The following is a 25,191-nucleotide window of genomic DNA, read 5'->3' as shown; positions in this document are numbered from 1 at the left end:
GGAGCAGCCAGATACCATGGCTATTAGAGGGGCACAATAGGGGGCTATCTGAATCAGAGAGGCTTTGAAGGGACATTTTGACAATGAGCACCAGTAATGTGTCTTTCAGTACAGTACTCTGCCATGCTTTTGTTAGCTTGCTGCCTTGCATGAAAATTCTGATGATTCCTGACCAGAATTTGTAGTCAGCAAATGATCAAATTGCTATGTATTACTCCCAGCAGCAACCACTACCTGTAGGAGACAAATAAAGATTGGTTATCTTTCAGAGAGTTTGTTTTTATTTAATATCAGTTAACAATGCACACAAAAGATTTGGTGGGAAGAGAGATAAGAGGGCTGGGCACTGTAGGCTCTCATAGCTGTGTGTAAGTCCAATTATCATTTTGGATGCTGTCTGAAGGGGTGGAGTGAATGGGCTACCGAGACGTTCTGGAAAGTTGCAAGGAATGTGTGGGAGGAGTTTGGGGAGGACATGGAAAGCAGTTCTGTATCAGCTGCAGGGGGAAGCGAGTATGCATGTGTTCTACCTGGAGCGTGATTAGGGAGTTCAACATCTCTGTTTGCTCCTCCATCACTTTTATCATCCACTCCTGACCCTTTACAATGTTCTCCTTTCTCTCCTGTCTTTCTATTTTAAATTTTTCCTTCAGGGTCTCTCTCCACTCCCTGTGTTCTCGGCAAATACAGTGAGTTTGGCTGGGGGGGGTGAGGGGGGGAGCAGTGGGAGATTCAGTGCTCAAGATAGGGCAAAGGGTCTAGGTGTTTTTTAAGGGGATCACTGCAGGTGACTAAGGACAATATTGTAAATTCTGCCACCATTTTTCACAGGTGGGGGTCATTGAAGCAGATATCTCACTCCTGAGCGTTAGCAAGGGTGCATCTCCTGTACATGTGCGGCTTCAGATCTGGTCCCTATGCTGCTTGCCTGTGTGCCGCTTTGGTCCCTGCACAAGTGATTGTCGATTGGCATGGGAAAGTTTCCTACAACGGGGGAAGGAACAAACCAGCTCTGCCAAGGAACCTTCAGCAGAGGTTTGGCGAGTACCTTCAGGAAAGTTTCCTAGAGATCTCTCTGGAAGATTCCAGTGAAATCTCAGTATGCATTAATGCACTGCTTAGCTGCACAAGGAAATGTGGAGCACACAGAAACACATCTTGTCTTGTACATTTCTGTCCCTTCTCCCACTTCTAGAATATTCAGAGCAAAGGACAGCCCTATATATATACAGCCCTCATATAACCAAGCAGCATCAACTCAAAAAGGTCACTTACCAGGGCTCTCCTCTCCTGCATCATGCACGCCAGAGACAGACTGCTGGGACTGGCTAGACCCTGCTGCGTGCTCCACATCATCCTCCAACTCGACTTCCTCATCCAAGACTTCATCCTTGGGGTTGAGTTCACTGTCTGCCTCCAGTCCCAATGAAGTTTTAATGGGGCTCATGGAGGTGGGATTGCCGCCAAGGATGGCGTCCAGCTCTTTATAAAAGTGGCAGGTCTTTGGCAGAGCACAGTTGGCCTCCCTTGCCTTCTGGTATGCCAGCCTCAGCTCCTTTATCCTCACATGGCACTGACACGTGTCCCGGTTTTAGCCCTTATCCAACAAGCCACAGGAAGTCTGCCCAAATGTATCGAAGTTCCTACGGCTGGAGTGGAGCTGGGACTGCACAGCCTCCTCTCCCCACATTACCAGCAGATCCAACAACTCAGGTGTGCTCCAAGCGGGAGAGCGTTTGCTGCATGGAGCTGCCCTGGTCAGCTGGAAAGATGCGATGTGAGCTCGCCACACAAAGCAAACAGGAAGTGCAATTTCAAAAATTCCCGGGCCTTCAAAGTGGGAGGGGCAGATGCCTGTATATCTGGGTGCAGGGCAGTAGAGTTCGAACTGCTGACCAGAGAGGTCAGGATGGACATTGTGGGACACCTCTTGGAGGCCACTTACAATGACATAACCAAGTGCAGTGTCTACATTGACACTTTGTCTATATAACTTTGCCACAAAAAGCTCTATACCTCTCTTCAAGGTGGCTTTATTTTGTCAGCAAAGCAGGAGAGTTTTGCCAGCAGAAGGAGCATTGCATTGTGTACACGTCCACTGTTTTGTCAACAAAACCGGCTTTTGTTGACAAAACTGTGTAGTGTAGACAAGGCCTAAGACATAGAGGATCTGATTGTCTTCTTATGTAAATCAGGAATAACTCCACTGAAGTCTGAGTTACATCATGTAAAACTGGGATAAGTCCTTAATACTGCAAACAGTTATGCAAGTACTTAACTTCCCATATGTACGTAAGCATGTGTTTAAATCTCTGCAGGATCTGGGCCTAAGTGAGAGGAAAATCAAGCCCAACATCATTGATCTCTTGAGGGAAATTACAATATATGGGATTCTTCTTAAGTGCAAAACTTTTGAAACTATGGGACAAATGTAAAATGCTGAGACTGAAAAAGGCTATGAAAATATCACTAGACAAACATCCTGCCTGTGCAGATTCTCTGAGGGAAGAGCAGGGTGACAGCTTGAATTGTAGCAGTCTTATGGAATGTGTTAGTCATGGATGTCTACTGGCACAGCTACACTAGAAAGTTTACAGCAGCGCAGAGCTCTCTAATATAGCTGCTCTAAGCTGACAGGAGAGAGCGCTCCCATCGGCTTAACTGCTTCAGCCCCTGCGAGTGGCAGAAGCTATGTAGGCAGGAAAACTTCTCCCGCCCACACGGTGCTGTCCACACCAGAAATTCTATAGCCCACAGCTCTCCTGCCTCTAGCAGATCTCAATACTCTTTTTGCACCACAGATGGGCTTCTCTGGGGCTAGAAAAGAGAGAAGGGGAAGAATAGGACAATGCTGTGGAGGTGAACCTCCCAGTGTGATGACCCCCTTCATCCCTCCAAAACAGATCCAAGTCTTTCGCTTCATGGAAGTGGAATGGAAAATCGGTTCTTTTTTTGTAAAATAGTCACTTAAACTAGTCACTTCTGAATACTGAGTCTGTATTTGGGAATTAGGTCACTGAAATGTACAACTTATAATGTACTTTCTTTCCTCTGCTTTCCAGCAATTTTATTACAGTTACATGCTATAAGCATGGACTTGGATGCTGGTGTTAGTGCAGTGAACAGTTTAAACAGGAATATAAAAAATTACATGACACTGTTTGACCCATGAATAATTAAGTACACTACACAGCATACGATTATTTTGCTGATAAACAAACAAAACAATAAATCAGTCATTCCACGTCCAACAATAAACTACTTCTATCAGCTGAATCTGACATAATGATTTACCTAAAGGAAAGTTTTGAAAGTTTCACTGGAGGAGATGGTAGTATCTTATATGAGAGCCCTTTATATTAGAACATTGTGTAGGTTAGGTGTATACAGGCAGCATCAGACCAGGGAGGAAAGGGCTCCTAAAAAAGGAGAGAAGATAAGCCTCTGATGGTGTCTGGGCCTCTGGTGACTGTAGCTGGGTCTACCAACCAAAACCACTGGGGCCTGGATGTGGGAGGCAGGAGGGAATGTCTTTTCTTCCCTTAGATAAGGAGATGGAAGTGCCAACTGACTCTGCTTCATATTGTGATTTGCTCGTGGGCCCAGCTGACTCTGTGTTTTCACTGCAATATGTGTCCTCCAGCCATTATCTGCCTCTTGTGTTTGAATTTAGGGAAGCATCTTAGATCATGCCTTATAAAGTACAAAACAACACAATACTGATTTCAAATACAGCCAGGAACAAGGGAGAGGTAGGACCATTCCACTGCCTGTGCTCTCTGGGCCGTCTCCATAGATGGCTCTCTGGATCTCAGTTCTGCTGGAACATTGGTCCTTGCCAGGCAGAACTTGGATCCACAGAGAAATAGTGCTGTTCTAGAACTGTCACTCCTAGGATAGGTCTTAAGAAGGGCCTCCAAGTTCTGGATCACCTGGAACTATTCCTGTAGGTCAGTTTGAGTCTTCAGACAAGTCAGTTTTTCCAGCCTGCGTTGCTTGTGAAATGGGGATGAGATAATTATGTATCAGCATAACTATCAGTTCTACAGGCATACAGTTTTTCCACAGTCATAACTCGCAAGACACATTGAAAATGTCAGATATAGAAGATTGTTTGCAGTGTCGCTATAACCATATTGGTCCCAAGATATAACAGACACAAGGTGGGTAAAGTAATTGGACCAATTTCTGTTGATGAAAGAGACAAGCTTTCAAGCTACACAGAGCTCTTCTTCAGATCTAGGAAAGATGCTCAGAGTGTCACAAGGTGGAGCAGATTGTTTAGTGTAAGTAGTGTGACAGGGTCGGGCTAGATGGCTACAGGAGAGTAATAGAAGGCAGATATATTAGCCCCAGGCTAAGTGGGTCCCTTTTCCCTGGGTAAGGTAACAGGGAAGGTTCCAGAACAATCAGAGACAATTAAGACAGGCTGATTAGAACACCTGCAGCCAATCAAGAAGCTGCTAGAATCAATTAAGGCAGGCTAATCAGGACACCTGGGTTTTAAAAAGGAGCTCACTTCAGTTTGTGGTGTGCATGTGAGGAGCTGAGAGCAAGAGGCACTAGGAGCTGAGAGTGACAAAGTGGACTGTTGGAGGACTGAGGTGTACAAGCGTTATCAGACACCAGGAGGAAGGTCCTGTGATGAGGATAAAGAAGGTGTTGGGAGGAGGCCATGGGGAAGTAGCCCAGGGAGTTGTAGCTGTCACACAGCTGTGCCAGAAGATACTCCAGACAGCTGCATTCCACAGGGCCCTGGGCTGGAACCCAGAGTAGAGGGTGGGCCCGGGTTCCCCCCAACTCCTGGTCAGACACAGGAGGAGTCGACCTGGACTGTGGGTTCAGAAAAATGGCCAAGCTGAGGGCTGCCGTGAAGCTCCAAGGCGAGCAAATCTGCCAATAAGCGCAAGACCCACCAAGGTAGAGCAGGAACTTTGTCACAGTAGTTAACACATATTCTAAGAGACCATTTAAGGTGAAGTGGCACCTCTGCAGTCATAGGACAAAAAAGGAGGGTTACTGAGTTACAGATTGTTATAATAAGCCATACATCCAGTGTCTTTATTAAGGCCATGTCTAACCGACAATATTATGTTGACCTCACTTATGGTGGCATGCAGCCACCAGAATTATTAAATCGCTTGTGTATGTGCCACTTGGCTCTTTGTGTCGGCGGAGCATGCCCTCACCAGGGAAGTTTGTATTGATGGTATTGTCAGTGGCTCCTGAAAGCCAGTAACAGTCAACATAAGAGTACACTTATAAAGTCTGCATATGATACCAAGCTGGGAGGGGTTGCAAACGCTTTGGAGGATAGGATTATAATTCAACATGATCTGGACAAACTGGAGAAATGGTCTGAAGTAAACAGAATGAAGTTCAATATGGACAAATGCAAAGTACTCCACTTAGGAAGGAACAATCAGTTGCACACATACAAAATGGGAAATGATTGCCTAGGTAGGAGTACTGCAGAAACGGATCTGGGGTCATAGTGGACCACAAGCTAAATATGCATCAATAGTGTAACACTGTTGCAAAAAAAGCGAAGATCGTTCTGGGATGTATTAGCAAGAGTGCTGTAAGCAAGACACGAGAAGTAATTCTTCCGCTCTACTTCATGTTGATTAGGCCTCAACTGGAGTGTCCAGTTCTGGGTGCCAGATTTCAGGAAAGATGTGGAAAAATTGGAAAAAGTCCAGAGTAGAGCAACAAAAATTATTAAAGTTCTAGAAAACATGATCTATGAAGGAATACTGAAAAAATTGAGTTTGTTTAGTCTGGAAAAGAGAACACTGAGAGGGGACATGATAATTGTTTTCAAGTACATAAAAGGTTGTTACAAGGAGCAGGGAGAAAAATGGTTCTTCTTAACCTCTAAGGATAGGACAAGAAGCAATGGGCTTAAATTGCAGCAAGGGAGGTTTAGATTAGACATTAGGAAAAAATTCCTGATTGTCAGAGTGGTTAAGCACTGGAATAAATTGCCTAGGGAGGTGGTAGAATCTCCATCATTGGAGATTTTTAAGAGCAGGGTAGACAAACACCTGTCAGGGATGCTCTAGATAATACTTGGTCCTGCCATGAGTGCAGGGGACTGGACTAGATGACCTCTCGAGGTCCCTTCCAGTCCTGTGATTCTATGAGCAACACAATGCCTCCACTGACACCGCATCAACCTAGTTACATCGACCGTGACTCTGTGCTGATCGGGGAGGTGGTGTTACTAAATCGGCATAGAGAGTCACTTATGTTGGTGGGAGCCAAATATAAATGAAGACACTTTCACAGCTAGATTGATGCAAGAAAGCGCACGTCGACCTAACCGTGCAGTGTAGACCAGGCCTCAGATCGTGATTTTTAGTTATGAATTTAAGCTTCCAGGCTCAACAGATATGTCAGTTTCCATTTGTTTATCTGTACTTTTTACCAGGGTATCTGCTGGCAAGTGTTCAGAGACACAGTCTTATTTAAAACGGGGAATTACATCACTATGACATGAAAATCAATTTTCCCTGGTGAGAAAATTCCCTTCAAATACTTAAATGGTTCATATATAGGCAAATATGGCCCTGACTCTTATCTAACGAGCTTTACACCAGTGTAACTCCATGAGAGTTACCTCTGATTTACACCAGCATAAATGCAATCAGAATGAGGTCCCATAAATCAGTTCAAGACATGCTGTGTCTTACTTTTGTGAACTCAACTCAGAGTTTTATGTATGTGCAACTTGCACACACAGCATGCAGCTTTTTCATTATGGAACTTTAGCAAATCAGAAATCTAAATCAGATCAAAACAAATATCTCCCTGGAATAAACAAGGGGAAATAAGGATGTTTCCAGTATGTTTTTAGTCAGAACCTCTCAAACAAAAGGATTTTGTACAATCATTTCACTTATAATACATAAGCATCCTCCAGCATCACTGGAAAAAAACCTCTACCTTCTTACCAATGGGAGAAACTACCCTCTCACCCGTTATCACCCGTTCAGAGGACACCCCATACCATCTCCAGACCTGCATCTGAAATTAAAACTTCATTCCACACAAACCTTGCTGGGCATTGTTAAAAACATGAGACATCTGTAATCCCACCTTACATTTCAAATGCTGAAGTCAGACTCACCTCAGAGGCCCCTTGTGATGGGATTCACCCACTATTACGACTGGTGGGATTTCTGCCAGAGGAAGGCAGCTTTAATTCCTGCAAAGGACTCTGCCAGTTGGGACTTCTGAGAGGATAAATTGAATCAGTACATCCCCCATACACCCAGACTTCTTTCCTGGCCAGCACCCAAATTTTCTGAGCTGTGCTGGCCCCACACAATCTCTCTGATGCAGAGACAGTAGTGGATGCTTTCTGATGCCTCAACCTACCCTTGTGCACTTTCTGCCTCTCTTCTAAAGTCTGTGCTAGCAAAAGCCAGCAGAAATGATGGATTGATTCATCTTCTAGTAGACATGAAAAGAGCACTTCATCCAAAACCTTATGGTGGTCTCAATTTCCCTTATTATATAAAACATCTTTGTATGCCATAAAATCAGATGGTTTGCTCACATTGATCATGAATAGTTTCCTCTTTGTCTTATGATGGAGAAAAGTAACCGCCTCCCTTTTTTTACTTGTGGCAACGTCTATGACTTTCCCCAATATATTATGTATTTGCCCTGTCACTTTCACTATTGTTTAGACCTTCAAGAATCTAAACAAACAATTACTCAAGTCATTATGGCAAAAGTCAAAGTTCATATTCCCAGGAAACGTCTTATTTGGGGCTGCTGGATGAACCCCAGTGTATACTTTTACCAGATCTATACCAGCAAAGCTGATTCTCAGCTTTACAAACATTTACAAATTAAATATTGCAATGGACATGGTGTCTACAACATCTAACTCTTCCAAAAATAAATCTCTGTGGGTATGTTTACAATGCAATTAAAAACCCATGGCTGATCCGTGCAAGCTGACTCGGGCTAAGGGGCTGTTTAACTGCAATGTAGACATTTGGGCTCGAGCTGCAACCCAAGCTCTGGGACTCTCCCACCTAACAGGGTCCTAGAGCCCAGGCTTCAGCCCAAGCATAAATGTCTACACTGCAAGTAAACAGCCCCTTTGCCTGAGCTGCACAAGCTCAAGTCAGCTGGCATAGGCCAGCGATGGGTATCTAACTGCAGTATAGACATACCCTATAAGATAATTTATAACAAATTAAGTGCTTCCCCAGAGAATTACCAGCATTTTGTTAGCAGTTTCCTTTAAAGCAGTGTTTCCCAAACTTGGGACACCGCTTGTTCCGGGAAAGCCCCTGGCGAGCCGAGCTGGTTTGTTTACCTGCCGCGTCCAAAGGTTCGGCCGATTGCGGCTCCCACTGCTTTAAGGGGTCAACACTGCTTTAAAGGGTCAACACCAACATGAAAATCACATTTCCATCCAAAAATCTTTTAAGTGCTATTTTATCAAAACCCAAGATTACTATAATTGAAAGATGAGAGAATACAAATATATTTCTCTCTATTATTTCAGTTTGTTTACTTTGACATTTTACAGCACATGGTATATAGTCAGTGTCAAGATTTGCCCTGTGTAGTCAAACAGGTGCCTATCTTGCAATGAAATCAACTTGGGAAAATCTCTGCATGCATGCATGCATAAATTACTTCAATGGCAAGTTTCTCCTATTGTTTGTAAGGGTCATCCACAGATCAACAGGGGAAAGAAACTTTAGGGGGGTGGGAAGAGGAAGGACAATGCAGGTGTAGCAGCTGAAACTACTTTGAACTCATTTGTTTGGTATTGCCTAGATTTCAAGTTGACAGTGTCCCATTACATTGGCAATTCAGTATAAGAAAGATTGTTCTCATGTATTACCAATCAATGGATAAATAGCCCGTCTACCTACAAATCTGAGATTTATTTTGAAAAAAATGTCCAACCAGCTTGTCTTTCATCAAACTTGGCTTACTATTCAACTTTTCTTGGAATGACCCCAAACTCTTATGGATTTCCTATCTCCTTTCTCATGTGAACCATGTAGTTGACCTCTTTTTTACCAAGTAGGTTACAATAAGACTTTTGTGGCAATATTTAATGCCACTCACACTTATGGCCTGATCTCACCCGCTGAAGTCAATGGAAAACTCCCTTTAATGCCAACCAGCACTGGATCACTCCTTTTCAGTACAAGTATACTCTATACATGGTTAATCTTTAGGATATAATCATATTACAATACAAACACTTATTGTAGTACTTGCTTGATTTCATTGTCACAATATTAGTTTTTGTTTTTATTTATGTTCATTTCCTACTGTTTATTCTTGTTCTATGAACTTTAAGAACAAAATTTATTTTTTATAGATGGTTTATGGATCTATTAAGGTTTTATTATGCATAAAAGAAACAGAATTTGGGTCACAAAGAAGAAAAACCTCACAATTCAAGTATAAACCAGACTACTCAACATGAATGCTGGTTTTAGTCCAGTGATATTCATCAGGCAATCCCGTGGTGTTGTATAACATAAAATGTGCAACAGTATTCTACCCTGACCTATTCCAAAAGGGAAGTTTAAGGTGGCATTTCTAATTTGATTCTTTTATGATGAACAAGTTTGTTTTGAAGAATGATGCAAGCCTGCTCAGTAAGCAGCTATTATGCAATTTACCAGCTTAAATGAAAGTGAACAAAATGTATGGGACAAATTGAGACCTGCACTAAGTAGCTATAAGTTCATTAGAGTCAATGGAATTGCAGCCACTTAGTCGAGGTCTGAAGTTGGCCCAATGTGATTTTCTTTATCCAATTAATAAGTAAGTTAGATTTTCAGACATTGGCGGAGAGACTTTTAAAATAACGTTCTTTGCTGGATATAAACAAAGCAGAGATCATTTTGTGGTCAAAAGAATCTGCAAGCAGCAGAAACCAAATAATGCAGGTGTAAATTATTTCTGACATATATGTCCAACTGATTGTACCAACTTTTATTTATTTCAGTGTCAAGCATCTGAGTGCAGCTGTGGATTTCTTTTCCCCCCACTCTGTTTATGGGCAGTCCATAGCCTAATCCATATGAACTCACCAGCATCAGGTGTCACGCAGCACAGTCTGATGAAAAACATATGTCTGCAGAGGTAAAAGAAAAATCTAGCCATATTACAGTTTTGACTTAGTCACGACATTGTGAAGAAAAAAAGACCAGTCTTTCCCTCCTCTCTCTCTCTCTCTGCTCCTGCCAACAAAGAACTGCTTGTTTCACTTATTTCCCAGAAACTGCATTAGCCTTCCAACAAGGTCAGCAAAAATGCTGCTTTTCAGTTCAGTGTGCATTTCGTTCCAAAAAATCTGTAAAGTATTAAACAAAAAAGTTTCACTATCCCATTGCACACAGAGCACCTTCACTCAGCTTTCTGGGCTGAGAATGACCATGTAGAAATTTCTCAACAGTTCCAGCTGAAAATGTAGAGAGGTCTGTGATTTGTACTTTTAGCAACACTTTCCTGTCTTCATTGCTTCAGGTTTAAAACAATCTTCAAGTATAGCATCAAAACTGAATGTAACACAAAACTGTCTGACAGATCTTTTAGAATAACTGAATAAATACCCTGAGTGTTGGCTTTTCTTTAGCACAACTGGTCTTAAAGTGGCAGAGGCTGGTTAGAACTATATCTTAAATTCCTTAGCAGTGTTACTAATAACATCTCTTACTTAAAAATTAATAATTATACAAATGTTATTTATTTTCCTCATTTTTGTTGTTTCTCTGCTTTTTGCATTTCATTCTGTTTGGACTAGGAAAATGAATTAGTCAATTCCACTTTCTGGTTCTCTTGTACTAACACAATGCTGAAATGTTTGGGTTGCTAGCCTTGAATGCTTATATCCGAACAGAAACATGTTTTCATTTAAATTAAAAAAATAGGCTTTAAAAAAAAATCTGGTGTCTTTTGAACACATTGTTCTTTGAATGTTCCAGGTTCATGCTACTGAAGTTAACTCCTGTTAGTCACTGTAGCTTTACAGCTGCTTCTCTGTAAAATGTGAATACATTACTCTCATCTAGTCTGTACTAAATCTGCCTAAATTGCTTCTTGGTGGTTTTAATTTCAAATAACCTGAAAACGTGCTTTCCCAGAAAGAGGGTTGCACACGCCTCATTTCCATGTAGTATGCGGGGTCCTCCAGGAAGGGTTCCACCTCACATATAAATCATATTTCATTAACCATAAACATCTCCTAACACTATTCACCGCAGCCACATCTGACTCCTGGCTATACATTTCAGGATATCCAATAATCAAAAGTTATTTGAAACAGAAAGCACTTCTACACCGCTGGTGATGTATGGATACAGCCCAATTGGGGAAAAAACAAACTCTTCCTCTCAATATTACAGATTTCTAGCCAGATTTAAGCAAACTAAGTCTGGCTAAACATAGACAATTCCAAAACACCAAATATTATGTTGGCTATCACTGAAATACATCTTGCCAGTCTTAAAACCTTACGCGTTTGTGTGGCCTTATCCCTGGAGTCCCATAGCGGTAGTGTAACCGCAATGACATTTTAACATCATTTTCAACAATAGCACAGTTACACCCCCTTTTATCACGGCAGGCTATGGAAACTTTGGTTCATGCCTCTATTAGTGCTAGAGAGAATTACTGTAACTTTTTATTGATTGGACTTCCTGGCTGATTAAAAACACTAAAGCAGGTGCAAAATACCATAAACCACATTATTACCAGGCCCAAATTAAGTTACCACAGACATTGTAGTGGTAGACCAAATATTTTAGTTCACAAGTGTATTTCTGTAATATAAGCCATTGCTAGTATAAGCTGCTTTCCCTGTTAAAATTTACCCTTTTAACATATAATGTCTTCAACTCCCTAAGAACAATTTATTTAATCTGCTGAAGCTGTACATCTCAGACCGCTGGGATCATACTTGCTGGTAGATCTTTGCTCAGGGAAAGAGCTCTCTCTCTTTGTAGTGAAATTCTGAAGCCTCTCTTCCTCCAGAGTTTAGTGCAGCTCTCTTTCATACAAAGAGGAAGCATGGTCTAATGATCACAGTATAAGACTAAGGGTATGTCTATACTACCCGCCGGATCGGTGGGCAGCGATCGATTTAGAGGGGGGTTGATTTATCGCGTCTAGTCTAGACATGATAAATCGACCCCCAAGCGCTCTCCCGTCAACCCCTGTGCTCCACCACTGCGAGAGGTGCAGGCGGAGTTGACGGGGGAGCAGCCACAGTCAACTCACAGCGGTGAGTAGGTCTAAGTACGTTGACTTCAGCTATGTTATTCACGTAGCTGAAGTTGCCTAACTTAGATCGATTTCCCCCCCCCCCCCCCCCAGTGTAGACCAGGCCTTACAGTTAGTGTGGATATAAAAGTCAGAAGTTCTGGAGTTTGTTCCCAAGTCTGCTACCTACTTTGCTGTGTAAACCTCGGATGAGTCACTTAGGGTCTGATTTTCAAAGGTGATGAACTCTCACAGACCACACTGAATTTAAAATCAGGCTCTTCATTTTTCTATGCCTCAGTTTCTTGATCCATGCCATAAGGCTAATATTATTTCCCTCCTTCAAAGGTATGATTTGAAGCTTAATTAGTTAGCCCTGATCTACACATGGGGGAGAGGGGAGTGTCAATCTAAGTTATGAATTGACGTACTTAGACCTACTCACCGCGGTGTCTTCACTGCGGTGAGTCGATTGCTGCCGCTCCCCCATTGACTTTGCCTGCGCCTCTCGTGGCGGTGGGGTACAGGAATTGACGTGAGAGCACTCAGGGGTCAATTTATCGATAAATCGACTCTGACTGGATTGATCGCGGCTCGCCAATCTGGCGGGTAGTATAGACATACTCTTTGTGTGTGTACAGCACCTGAGATGCTCAGCTGAAAAATGTTCTACAAGTGCAAGCAGAAGCACATACAGAACTACCTGTCCTGCCAGTAATTGATCCCTTAAAAATATATATAGTGTGCTCTGAAATTCCATCTTCTGAAGTTCCTTGTGTAGCATCTGTTTATTTGTGATGCCAGAATCTTGTATTTGATAAGGGAAAATGTGTGAGGAATTATTCCAGGCTGCCATGAACTTAATTTTCATCAGGCCCATTTCTGTGGAAACCCATCTAGTTTCCTCCCCATATTAGACCAGGCTGCTTCACCTTTGCATACCCACAGCACTTCTTATCACCTCCCAACAGCTTTCCCTCAATTCTCTAGGTCAGTATGAGTCCACAGCCTCTGGTGACCCTCCTAACCGGATGAAAATAGCATGTAACTGATGAAGAAAGTGGTAGCAGAGACATAAATAACTTGATCCGGATATGAAAGGAGTATGAGAATATAGAAATTCAGGTTCTCAGGAATGACAGTATTTACACAGTTGTAATACTACATATATTCACATCAATGCATTTATATTGGTGAATTAATCCTTACAAAACCTGTGAAGAAGGTATTCTCACTGAACAGAATTCCATGAGGCAGCCTTTCTGCAGAAAGACTAGACGGCAAAAGTAGAGCTAGCTGGGTCAGATAAACGCTGCAGATCAGGGCAGAATTCAGAAGTCTGGCAAAGCACAATAGAAAACATGTTATGGAGGAATAAATATGACAGCAGGAGTAAGAATAAGTAGGAAGACTGTCTCAACACTAATGCAGGGGGTCTGGGACCCACAGGGACATGGCTCTGCTCCAGTTCTCTCTGGGTGACTCTGCTTCATCTCGCTGACACTTCTGGCCTGCCAGACAGCTCATATGTGACCACAGCTTTTGCATTTGCACCCATCAATCACATCTCAGGGCAAAGATTGCTGAGGCATACAAGCTGTCTGGCATGCCAGAAAAGGAAAATTCCAAGTGGGGAGGGTCAGGCAGGAATTCCATTTCTGGGGGTGCTGCTGCTGTTAGATTGCCAACAGTGAAGAAAGAGACAGAAAAGATGGTCTAGGGCACTAGAGATAATGATGGGACCATCCAGAGGGACTATTGTTTTACTAGTTTATTTAGATTGATCTGCACATTTTAACAACACACTCTGAAGATGTATATGGAATGCCTAAATAAATAATTAAACCCAGAAACATTTACAAAGTGCCAACAAACTCCTCCCAAACTATCAACCCCAGGACCCCACTTAATAATCCTCAGTCCTCTAGAAAAAGCATAATAGAACAATTGGGCCTTGCAGTATGCCCTGAAGGTCATAAAATCTAGGCTCTGACAGACCAAAGCAGAAAAAAAAAAAATCTAGATATGAGGACTCCTCCTTGAAAAAGAGCTGCCATCAGCTTCTCTCATTCAAAATGGAAGGGTACAAGCTGGAGCTCCTTTGTTACTTGTACTACTGTGAATCCATAAAGAGAGACACGGTCTCTGGGGAGGGCAGGCCCATGAATATTATGGAATTTTGTAGTTTAAGGCCATGCAGATCATGGAGCACAGGTATAACGAGCTCCATTTAGAAGATAGACACACAGATTCTGTATTAGTTGTACTTTCAGAATAGCCTTGAGGTATAGCTCCATGTAGAACAAGTTACAGAGATCCAGCCTTAAACTAGCCAAGGCAAGGATGACTATGGTGAGGTCCAAATCTGAAAAGAAAAATCAAACCCCCAGGCTGTATATCTGATAACCAACGCTAAGCATATCCTTTCAGATGAGGGTGCCAATATTATCTCTGTCATTCTATAAAAGAACCTCATCCAGCAAAGACCTTAGCCACATCCCAATCTCTGATTGTGGATAAGCTGTTCCAAAGCACTAGCCAGCACTATTGAACAGGGGGATTGAGAGAACAGATTGTTGTGGAGCCCCTCATCATAAGGTCTCAGAGCACATATACAATTACCCCAAAAACACTCTGAGTACTCACAGAGAAAGGAAAGGAGTCACTCAGGAACAACTGCCCCTCTAGCCCTCTCCTCACTGGCTCAGTTGAAAACCATTGGAATACCATTACGAGGACAAAGCAGGCGAAGAGAGCATTTAGAAGCCACTATATCATTTTATCAGTCAAAAAGAAAAAATAATTGTAACACTTTACAAAGTCATTGATAGTAGTCTGTCTGCAAAACTATTCATCCGCAGAGTCCTCATAGCCAACTGGTTCCCTGGGCCTTCAAGGGCAAATCATCAAAACAGGCCTTTTGCCCAAGCACTGTGGCTGAGGGCCTAGTGTGTGCACATAACGCCCTATGCAACCATTAGAGATTTGAGGGCAATGAATGCCACTGTCCCTTGTATGGGAGTAGAACTTATGCTGACTTCCTCACCACAAATTATTTAGAAAAAGCAGGCTATAGCAGTTGTTACTGATCGCTGCCAACTAGCAACATTCACTGGGAAGTATTTTAGCTCTACAAAAGAAGAAGATAAAGGACTCTCACTTTAAGCTGGGAGAAGAGGGAAAAAAGACCATCTGCACTCATGAAACTTCAAAAACTGTACAGGAATGATGAAATTGGGAGTTCAAGACATGGCTCAAAGAATGTTTTGGGAACTTCACTGGGAGTGGTGATTTCATTAGTGAGCTATACAAATGGCTTAATGACAGGACATTTCAGCTTCACCTTTCTTGGATAGAGCTTCATTACGAAGCCCTTCAAACTCAGAGCAACAAAAATGTTCCAGTGGGTCAGAAAGGATTGAGCCATGTAAGAATTCTAGTCATTACATCGACAAAACTATTAATTTAGCATAGTAATTATTTTAATTGGTGGGTAATACAAAAGCTCCAAACTTAGGGCAGCATTCACAACTTCAATTAAGGAAAAACTGAGCTGTCTTACATTTTGATGGGGCTGTTCTGAATCCTGAGAGCACTAGTTATGGGAAGATAAAATAATCCTCCAAATATATCTGGGGCTTATGCAACATAAGGCTGCAAATGCAATATGCCATGTCAGAAAGGTGCAAAGCTATACCTTGAATAGGGTCAGAGATGTTAAGGGAAGCCTATACTTGAATATCTGATATTCATAATAAAGTGGACTCTTAAATAACTAGGTAAGAAAAACCTTAAAAATTTTAAAAAGGTGATTAAAAAGCAAAATTTACTGTAGTTCATCTGTGACCTTCTATATCTAAGCATCTTTGGAAGGATTAATCAAAAATTCTAAATAGAATATTAAAGACAGAAATAGAGACTTACTTCTTTTACCAGTCATTTATTCCAAATGTATCTAGCATTTGTAGTATGGCCTCAGTCCTGCAACTGACGGTACACAGCTGTGTGCCTGTACCCATGCTGAGCCCCACTGACTTCTTTGAAACTTGGCCTAATTTTTGGTTAGGCATTTTCTAAATGACCAGCTACTCAGCCATATAAACACAAATTGAATTATATCAAAAAGTGAAGCAAGTAATCTGGTGTGTTTTCATTACATTTCATATTAAAGCAATTTGCATAATGATAAATCTGGGCAATATTTAATTAAAGGCCAGATTGTGTTCAGCAACTTCAGTCAGGGTTGTACGTATGCACTAAAGTAGTCCAACTGAAATAGCTCCAAGGAACCAGAGTGAAAATCTAAATGATTCTGTGTGTTGTATTATGCACAGTATCAAAGAAATCAAACATTCATGAGGGTCTACTTTAAAAAAAATACTTGCCTACATACAGTCCATAACAATACTCAGCAACTCTAAGGATTGCTATTCCAGGGATTGCTATTGAGGCCACTGCAGATCGTATTTCTTTACAACCCCAAGTTTCAAATAATCCCATCGGGGTCACAATTTATATTCAAGTTCCATTTATAAATGGTTTATAAAAGGTTAATAACTGATTAATAGATGTAATGAGCATGATACAGATGTAAGTAATGTCTGTTATACATTATAAGCATCATATTTATCTGTCTGACTATATAACAATCTATTAATCATTTATTAACCATTTATAAATGGAACCTCATTTATCTCCATGATAAAGTGATCTCCATGAGCTAAACACCTGGGCAAATTATTAAGAAATAATACAAACAAATAATATACACTTAACAAAGAAGGCTGTATCCTGTGCCTAGACTGATGTTAGCTGATAAGAAAAGATAGCAGACTTGTGTCTCTAGTCCCAATGAAGGTATTAGGCAGGATTCATAGCCACATGTCAGAATGGTTCACTGTAAGCCCTTTTTTATTGGGGCAGATCAGTTTGGAGACCACTTTTAACTCACTTTGGAGTAATATTTTTTTCTTTCAGTCGTTTGAGAAAGACAGCTAGTCTTCTTCACCTGATCCATTTATGTTAGGTTAGACAGAAACTGGATTCATGTGCAGATTCAGCATTAAATAAATGGGGCATATCAAGTGTTGATGAAAGGAAAAGAAATACCATGTTTCACTGAGGTCATGTCTACACTGCCACTTATGTCAGCAAAACTTATGTCACACAGGGGTGTGAAAAAACACACCCCTGAGCGACATATGTTACACCAGCATAAGTGGCAGTGTGCACAGCGCTATGTCAATGGGAGAGGTTCTCTTGCCAACATGGCTTACCGCCACTGATTGGGGGTGGTTTAATTATGTCAAAAGGAGAGTTCTCTCCCATTGACATAGAGTGGCGCTATGAGAGATCTTACAGTGGTGCAGCTGCATTGGTACAGATAAGTTCTCTCGTGTAGACATAGCTTCAGGTCTGTTAAAGTAATCTGTTCTTTGTACAGCCAGATACTAACAATTTTGGAGATAGAAATGATTGAGAAGTTTAAAAATGCCAGGCTTAAAAAAATCTCCAACATTTGCTAGCCAATTATATTGATTTAAAGATCAAATTCTGCTCTCAGTTATACATGTGCAACTTCATTGACTTCTGTGGAGTTGGACTAATCTGACCTAACATAGAAGCATATATTGGTTTTACATGACTATGTCTCGAACTAACATGATCCATCAAAGAGAGAAATGCCTTCAGTTTTCTATATTAAATAGCATTTATAAAAACAAACTTTTAAAAGGTAGAGAGCATCAAAACTGGTAAAGCTATATGAAACAGCAGATGTTTAGCTCATAAATTTACCACATAAACCACAGTTAAAAGGGTGGGGTGGGGGGCATAGAAAAGGGCTGCAGATTCCTTAAAGTATGTCTTCAAATTTCAATGACCATTCACTATAGATTTCTCTATGCCCGAAGCCACGAGCATATTAGGATGTGCTATCATTTAGTCACATTATTTGCTTTTGATAAAAAGTTTATAAGCGCCTTTGCACATTTCCCAGAAAATATAGCTGAAGGGATGTTATAAACCAGTACAACAAGCTGTACAAAACAGACCTCGTTTTCCATATCATCACAAGAAGCATAGCAAGAAAAACACATGTTAGTAATTGGAAGTGCAGACCAGGACTCAGACCTGGAATACTTAAACGTCTTACTTGTAGGTGGCATATCTTCAAAAGAAAAACTTATTTTTTAATTCCTATAGTGGTGAAAAAGACAACAGACAGAGGCGTAGACTGCTTTTGCTAAAAGGTTAGGAACCAACTATCGCCAGAAGGGTGGTTTATCTTGTTATCCAGTTTTCATTTTTCCTGTGATGTCTGGTAGGATGTTGGCACAATAGCTTCTGGCTCAGGGGCGCAGCGCTGTTCCAGCAGACTGCTCATTTAAATATCTGACATGAACCCAACAAAGCAGGTTTTATAACAACACTGGTAGTGTCACAAAATAGTAAAGGGACATGTCATTTTCCTTTGGCAAAAATGATTTCAAAACAGAGACATCCTGATATGGAACTGAAAACTGGTTATGTGTACTTTGAACTGTCACATCCAGTATCCAGAGTCTGTTTGAATGAGGAGAGGTGAAAGTTTTTGGGGGGAAGGTTTAAATCACAGTCTTGTAGTCTCTGTAAGTATGAACACTTTCCAATTAGCCTAAACTGAATTATTTGTTTTTGTTTTTAAATAAAGTGCTGTTCCTGTTCTTATTTTGTAAATTAATACAACTTTCTTTTTAAGGATTTTAACACATACATTTCAGTGGTCTATCTAGATCAGTACTTGGATTGTAAAACCAGAAATCATGATATAGAACCTGATACAGAGCTGAGGAAAGAAAAGAGTTATCCTACTGTGCAGCCAAAACTCCCAAGGACTTGCCGTACCATCTCACAAAGAAGTAGCTAGGCCCAGAAAAAAACCTGTAATTTGTGTTGAAGCAATCACCAAATTGATTAAATTAATGTTGACACTGTGGAAATTAATATTTTTTACTTCTATCGCAGTAGTGACTAGGCCTAATAACAGACTAGGATCCTATTGTCCTAGACCAGAGATTGGCAACATTTGGCCCACAGTCCGCCAGGGTAAGCCCCCTGGTGGGCTAGGCCAGTTTGTTTACCTGCTGCATCTGCAGGTTCGGCTGATCGCAGCTCCCACTGGCCGCAGTTCGCGCTCCAGGCCAATGGGGGCTGTGGGAAACAGCGTGGGCCCAGGGATGTGCTGGTCGCGGCTTCCCGCAGCCCCCATTGCCCTGGAGCAGCGAACCGCAGCCAGTGGGAGCCGTGATCAGCTGAACCTGCAGACACGCAGGTAAACAAACTGGCCTGGTCCGCCGGGGGTTTACCCTGGTGGGCTGTGGCCAAACGTTGCCCATCCTTGTCCTAGATCCTGTACAAAAACAGAAAAGATTGCTCCAAAATATGTGGGGGTGGGAGTTTGAATGAAGTGTACGGTGTAGTTGAAGTCAGTGGAGTTGTCCCGGGATCGACGTGACCCAAAGTATTTTCCTTTCACTATATTATGGCGTCCAAATCCCTTCAAGAAAAAATCCTCAACTAAACCAATGGGTGGTGCCCCACCTGGCTTTTATTTTTAATCTCTTGAATCCTCATTAAGACCCCTCCCCCCCCCACAACCTTTAATTTAAAAATACTTTTTTTGTTTTGTTTTCTTTTTTAAATCACTACTTAATAGATTTGACTCTCTGCCTTTCCCCCAAAAATCTTTGGGGAAATCCTGTCTTAAAAATGATAATGTGTGGGTTTTCCCCCTCCTTTTTTTTTTTTTTTTTTTTTTTGTACTATATAGCGAAGATAAAGGTGGCAACAGCAGCTGAAGGGTTGACATGAGCAAAAGAAAAAAATGTTCCCATCTTTTTCCTTTTGAGTCTTTATTTTAGGATTGCTATGAACAGAAAGTGAACCACAGGCAGCTGTGATTTTAAATAATATGCGCAGAGCAAAGTGTTGGTATTACCATTTAGTGTGACTCACTAGCCTTTTGGAGTTTATTCAGGTTTCTTCTTCAGATGTCCATTCTCGTGACACATCTGCTACTGTCCACTGACTTGCATAGCACAACCAACAACAGGTTTGTACTGTAAATATCCAAGCAGTGACAATTGTTGGGAAAAAAACAAGTGGTGAGACCGTGGGGTGATTTATCTTAGAGGACAGTCATCAGTAAAGTACTTATTATAAACAAAACATGAAAATGAGTATATCTTTAGTATTGCTGCCATAGGTAACTCTTTACAACTTAAAGATTTCTGGAGTCTTTTCAATGTGCGAAAAGAGATCCCAGCTGAATTGCATATGCACAGAACATATACACATAAACTCAATGGCCAGCTCTCCACTAAAATCTGGTTTATACTTCCAATCAGGACTCTTTGATCTAATTCTCTGACCTTGCGCAAGTAACCTGACCTCTCTATGCTTCATTTTCTCCATATGTAAAAGAAATTATATTACTTACCTCTGTAAAGTACTTTAAGATCCTCAGATGAAAGGTGCAGTATAAATGCAAAGAATTATTAATTATTTTTATTATTTCTTAAGCATATAAGGAAGGTTTTTCTTTTCATTTTTAGTTTCCTCTTAAATCTTCATGGCTGTTATATTCACTAAGGCTCAGATTCAGCAAAATCGAGAGGACTTAAGCACATGCTTAAAGTTAAGCACATACCTAAGTGCTTTGCTGAATCAGCAGGTACCTAAGTACACAAGCCATTCAGCAAAAGTCTTCAGATTGTTTGTTTTTTTCATTATTGAAAATCTAGTATTTAAACTGTTTCTTTTAAAATCCATTCTATTTGTAAGTGGTTCTCACATCCCTCCACCTGACACTGATCAATGTAAATAGAATAGCTTTATTTTGAAAGCATTTAAGCAACTGCTGCTGCAGAATCTAATAATCTAATACATACAATGGCCCGAGAATAACCTTTGACTTGATCAGATAGAGGAAAAGCTCAAGGCAGATTTCTTCTACCAGAACTTTGTACTGCAGCTTTGAGAATAATAAAATGTAGTTGTGGTGAAGGCATGTTTTATAGCACACTTGAATGGAAAAGTATTGGGGTGATATATTTTTCTGTCCTACTCAATACCACAAAAGGGATTTGCCATGGAAGTTCCAAAACAAAAAGCCTCTTGACAATGTCAGAACCTTATCTCAAGCAGTAACAATGTTGTTATTCCCTTGTTCCCGAGATTAGAGAGAGAAATAATAGACAGAGGAAATGGGGAATATACTATTTGGCCTGATGACAGGATCACTGATGTTCACAGTTACCTGCACTCAAGCAAAAAGTACATTGGAAAATGGTAGTATAATAACCAGCCAGTTCCACTCCTTTTTTTTTAAGTTAGGAAATGACTTGCAATACTTACCCAGATTTGGCTGGGACATTGCCATTGATCTCTGCGGCACTGGTGTGGAAGTTGCTGCAGGATGATGGTTCATATGATTTAGTGGCTGATTCATGGTCTTTCGAGGGTCTTGCCATGTTGTAATTTTTTCAATATGACTGCAAAAGGGAAAGAAAGGGAGATCAATTTAAAAGGAAAACCTCAGGCATACTATGCAGATTGTCAGAGCATAGGAGCCATAAAAGGAACCAATTATTCCTGAAATCCTTCATTTATCCACCCTTCTTGATTCACCACAATCCATTTATAAACAACTATAATGCTGTCCTTTACTTTTACTCTTGAACGAATTGCAGCCCTCCAGTCTTCTATCTGCTGTGACACCACTTTGCTTACCTTTCCGTATGGATCACCTTCACTAACCTGGACAAATGACGGCACTCACAATGATGTCTTTGACAAGTTAGATGTCTTCAAGTCACCAGGACCTGATAAAACACAGCCTAGAATACTCAAGGAACTGACTGAGGAGATATCTGAGCCATTAGCGATTATCTTCAAAAAGTCACAGAAGATGGGAGAGATTTCAGAGGACTGGAAAAGGGAAAATATAGTGCCAATCTATAAAAAGGGAAATAAGAACAACCCGGGGAAATACAGACCAGTCATCTTAACTTCAGTAACCAGAAAGATAATGGAGAAAATCATTAAGGAATCAATTTGCAAACACCTAGAAGATAAGAAGACGAATAACAGTCAGCATGGATTTGTCAAGAACAAATTGTGTCAACCAACCTAATAGCTTTCTTTGACAGAGTAACAAGCATTGTGGATGGGGGAAGCGATAGATGTGGTATATCTTGACTTTAGTAAGACCTTTGATGCTGTCTCACATGACCTTCTCATAAACAAACTTGGAACTACAACCTACATGGAGCTATTACAAGGTAAGTGCATAACTGGCTGGAAAACTGTTCCCAAAGAGTAGTTATCAGTGGTTCACAGTCAAGCTGAAAGGGCATAGTGAGTGGGGCCCCCCACAGGGATCAGTTCTGGGTCTGGTTCTGTTCGATATCTTCATCAGTGATTTTAGATAATGGCATAGAGAGTCCACTTATAAAGTTGGAGGACAATACCAAACTGGGATGGGATTAAGCTCATTCCTTCAGTGGACATGGAGAACAATTGATCATAGTCCTCCTTATAACAGTCCTTAACATACTTGAAGACTCATCAGTAAGGCTATGATTTAGTCATGGGTATTTTTAGTAAAAGTCATGGACAGGTCACGGGCAATCAACAAAAAGTCACAGCCAGTGACCTGTCCATGACTTTTACTAAAAATACCCCTAACTAAATCTTAGGTGCTGGGAGAGGAGGGGGGCACTCCAGCAGGCGCTGCTGCTCTGGGGTGGGTGCTCCGGTGGTCACTGTTGCCCCTGGGGGTGGCCTGTGGCCCCACTGCCGTTCCTGGGGTAGGGCAGCCCATGGCCCCGCCACTGCCCCTGGGGTGCGGTGGTCCATGGCCCCATCGCAGCTTCTCCAGCTGTGGGGGAGGGCGGGTGGCCCTAAGGTGCCATCGCTACTCCTGGACCACTGCTCCGGGGCACCGCCCGGGACCAGCTGCCTGGGGTGGCCCAAGCAGTGGCCAGTGTGGCTGACCCCAGGGCAGCCAGACCAGCAGCCAGTGCGGCTACAGCTGCGGAAGTCACGGAGATTCCAGAAAGTCGTGGAATCCGTTACTTCTGTGACCTCTGTGAAAGACTTGCAGCCTTACCCATCAGGTCCACCCTCAGTCTTCTTTTCTCAAGACTAAACATGCTCAGTTTTTTAACCTTTCCTCATAGGTCAGGTTTTCTAACCCTTTTATCATTTTTGTTGCTCTCCTCTGAACTCTCTCCATTTTATCCACATCTTTTCTAAAATGTGGCACCCAGAATTGGACACAGTATTCCAGCTGAGACCTCACCAGCACCAACAGGACAGTTGCCTCCCGTGTCTTTCACATGACACTACTGTTAATACACACCAGAATGATATTCGACTTTTTTGTAACTGCATCACATTGTTGACTCATATTCAATTTGTGGATCCACTATAACCCCCAGATCCTTTTCAGCAGAACAACCACTTAGCCAGTTATTCCCCATTTTGAAGTTGTGCATTTGATTTTTCCTTCCTACTCATAATACTTGCTCATCTTTATTGAATTTCATCTCATCAATTTCAGATCAATTCTCAATTTGTCAAGGTCATTTCAAATTCTCATCCTATCCTCCAAATTGCTTGCAACCTCTCACAGCTTGATGTCATCTGCTAATTTATAACCATACCCCACTCCATTATCCAAGTCATTAATGAAAATACTGAAAAATACCAGACCCAGGACTGACCCATGCAGGATACCTATATGCACTTCCCAGTTTGACAGTGATTGACCATTGACAACTATTCTCTGGGTACAGTTGTTCAACCATCTTATAGACCATTTCCTTAGTTTGCTTATAAGAATGTCATGTGGGACTGTGTATAAAGCCTTACTAAAATCAAGATGTATCAAGTCTATTGCTTACTTCCTACCCACTAGGCCAATAAGCCTGTAAAAGAAGGAAATTAGATTGGTTTGGCATTATGTGTTCTTGCCAAATCCATGCTGGCTAATCCCTATAACCCTTTTATCCTCTAGGTGCTTACACATGTCTGTTTAATAATTTGTTCCAGTATCTTTCCAGGTATTGAAGTTAGGCTGGTCTATAATTCTCTAGGTCCTCTTTGTTCCTGTTTTTAAGGACAGGAACTATGTTTGCCCTTCTCCAATCCTCTGGGAACTCACCGATCCTCTATGAGCTCTTGGTTCCGAGACTGCTTCAGCTAGTTCCTTAACTACCCTAGGATGAATTTCATCAGGCCCTGATGACCTGATTATATCTAATTTATCTAAATATTCTTTAACCTGTTGTAACACTTTAGAGTGCTCTACAATCACCTCAGCCTGCGACTTGAGTGGTAAATACAGCACTCCAGCCCCACTCAAAATCCTTGTGGCTTGCCTCATTTCAGATCTTGACTGCATAGTCTGCGCAGATGTCTCAGAAGCGGTGGAGAAGAATACCCTGATGCTGTTACTAAATATGAACTGGAAACACAGAAAATTGATAACAGACTGCTATAGATTTGCTGTGTTCACAATTCTCACACACACACCTATCTCTGTGTGTTTTTGCATATTTACGGGAAGGGGGTGTCCCATGCCCTCTATACAGGACCCATCACTGGTATCTTCACTGGACTCTATTCCGGACCTATTGTCACCACCTTCCTGTTATCACAGTCTCCACCCCTCATCCTTAAGACTCCAGATGCCTTTCCCTCTCAACCGATAATTGGAAGAGCTGCAAATCAGGTTACAGCTGTCAAGCTATCTGGAGTGGCTCACAAACGCGAGTGCCAACCTCAGAACAGACTGTTACAAACCAAGGCACAACCCCAAACTGGGTGTGAGTTCTATACTTAGATTTCACCAACCAAGTATCAGGTGTGAACTCCTCAAGCACTGTAACA

The 25,191-nt window shown here is 41.6% G+C and overlaps 1 protein-coding gene across 1 annotated transcript in view; it reads right to left on the bottom strand.

Moving 5' to 3' along the window:
• WWTR1 (WW domain containing transcription regulator 1) overlaps window positions 1–25,191 on the bottom strand; it is a 120,700-nt gene that overhangs the window by 31,270 nt on the left and 64,239 nt on the right. The window contains exon 2 of the mRNA XM_048864732.2: window positions 21,652–21,788. Coding sequence (XP_048720689.1) covers window positions 21,652–21,788 — 137 coding nt within the window. The remainder of the gene's footprint in view (window positions 1–21,651; window positions 21,789–25,191) is intronic.

Source organism: Caretta caretta, chromosome 9 (assembly GCF_965140235.1).
Source record: "Caretta caretta isolate rCarCar2 chromosome 9, rCarCar1.hap1, whole genome shotgun sequence".
Classification (NCBI taxonomy): domain Eukaryota; kingdom Metazoa; phylum Chordata; order Testudines; family Cheloniidae; genus Caretta; species Caretta caretta.
The sequence above is the reverse complement of the archived record's forward strand: the minus strand, read 5'-3'. Positions and strand labels throughout refer to the sequence as shown.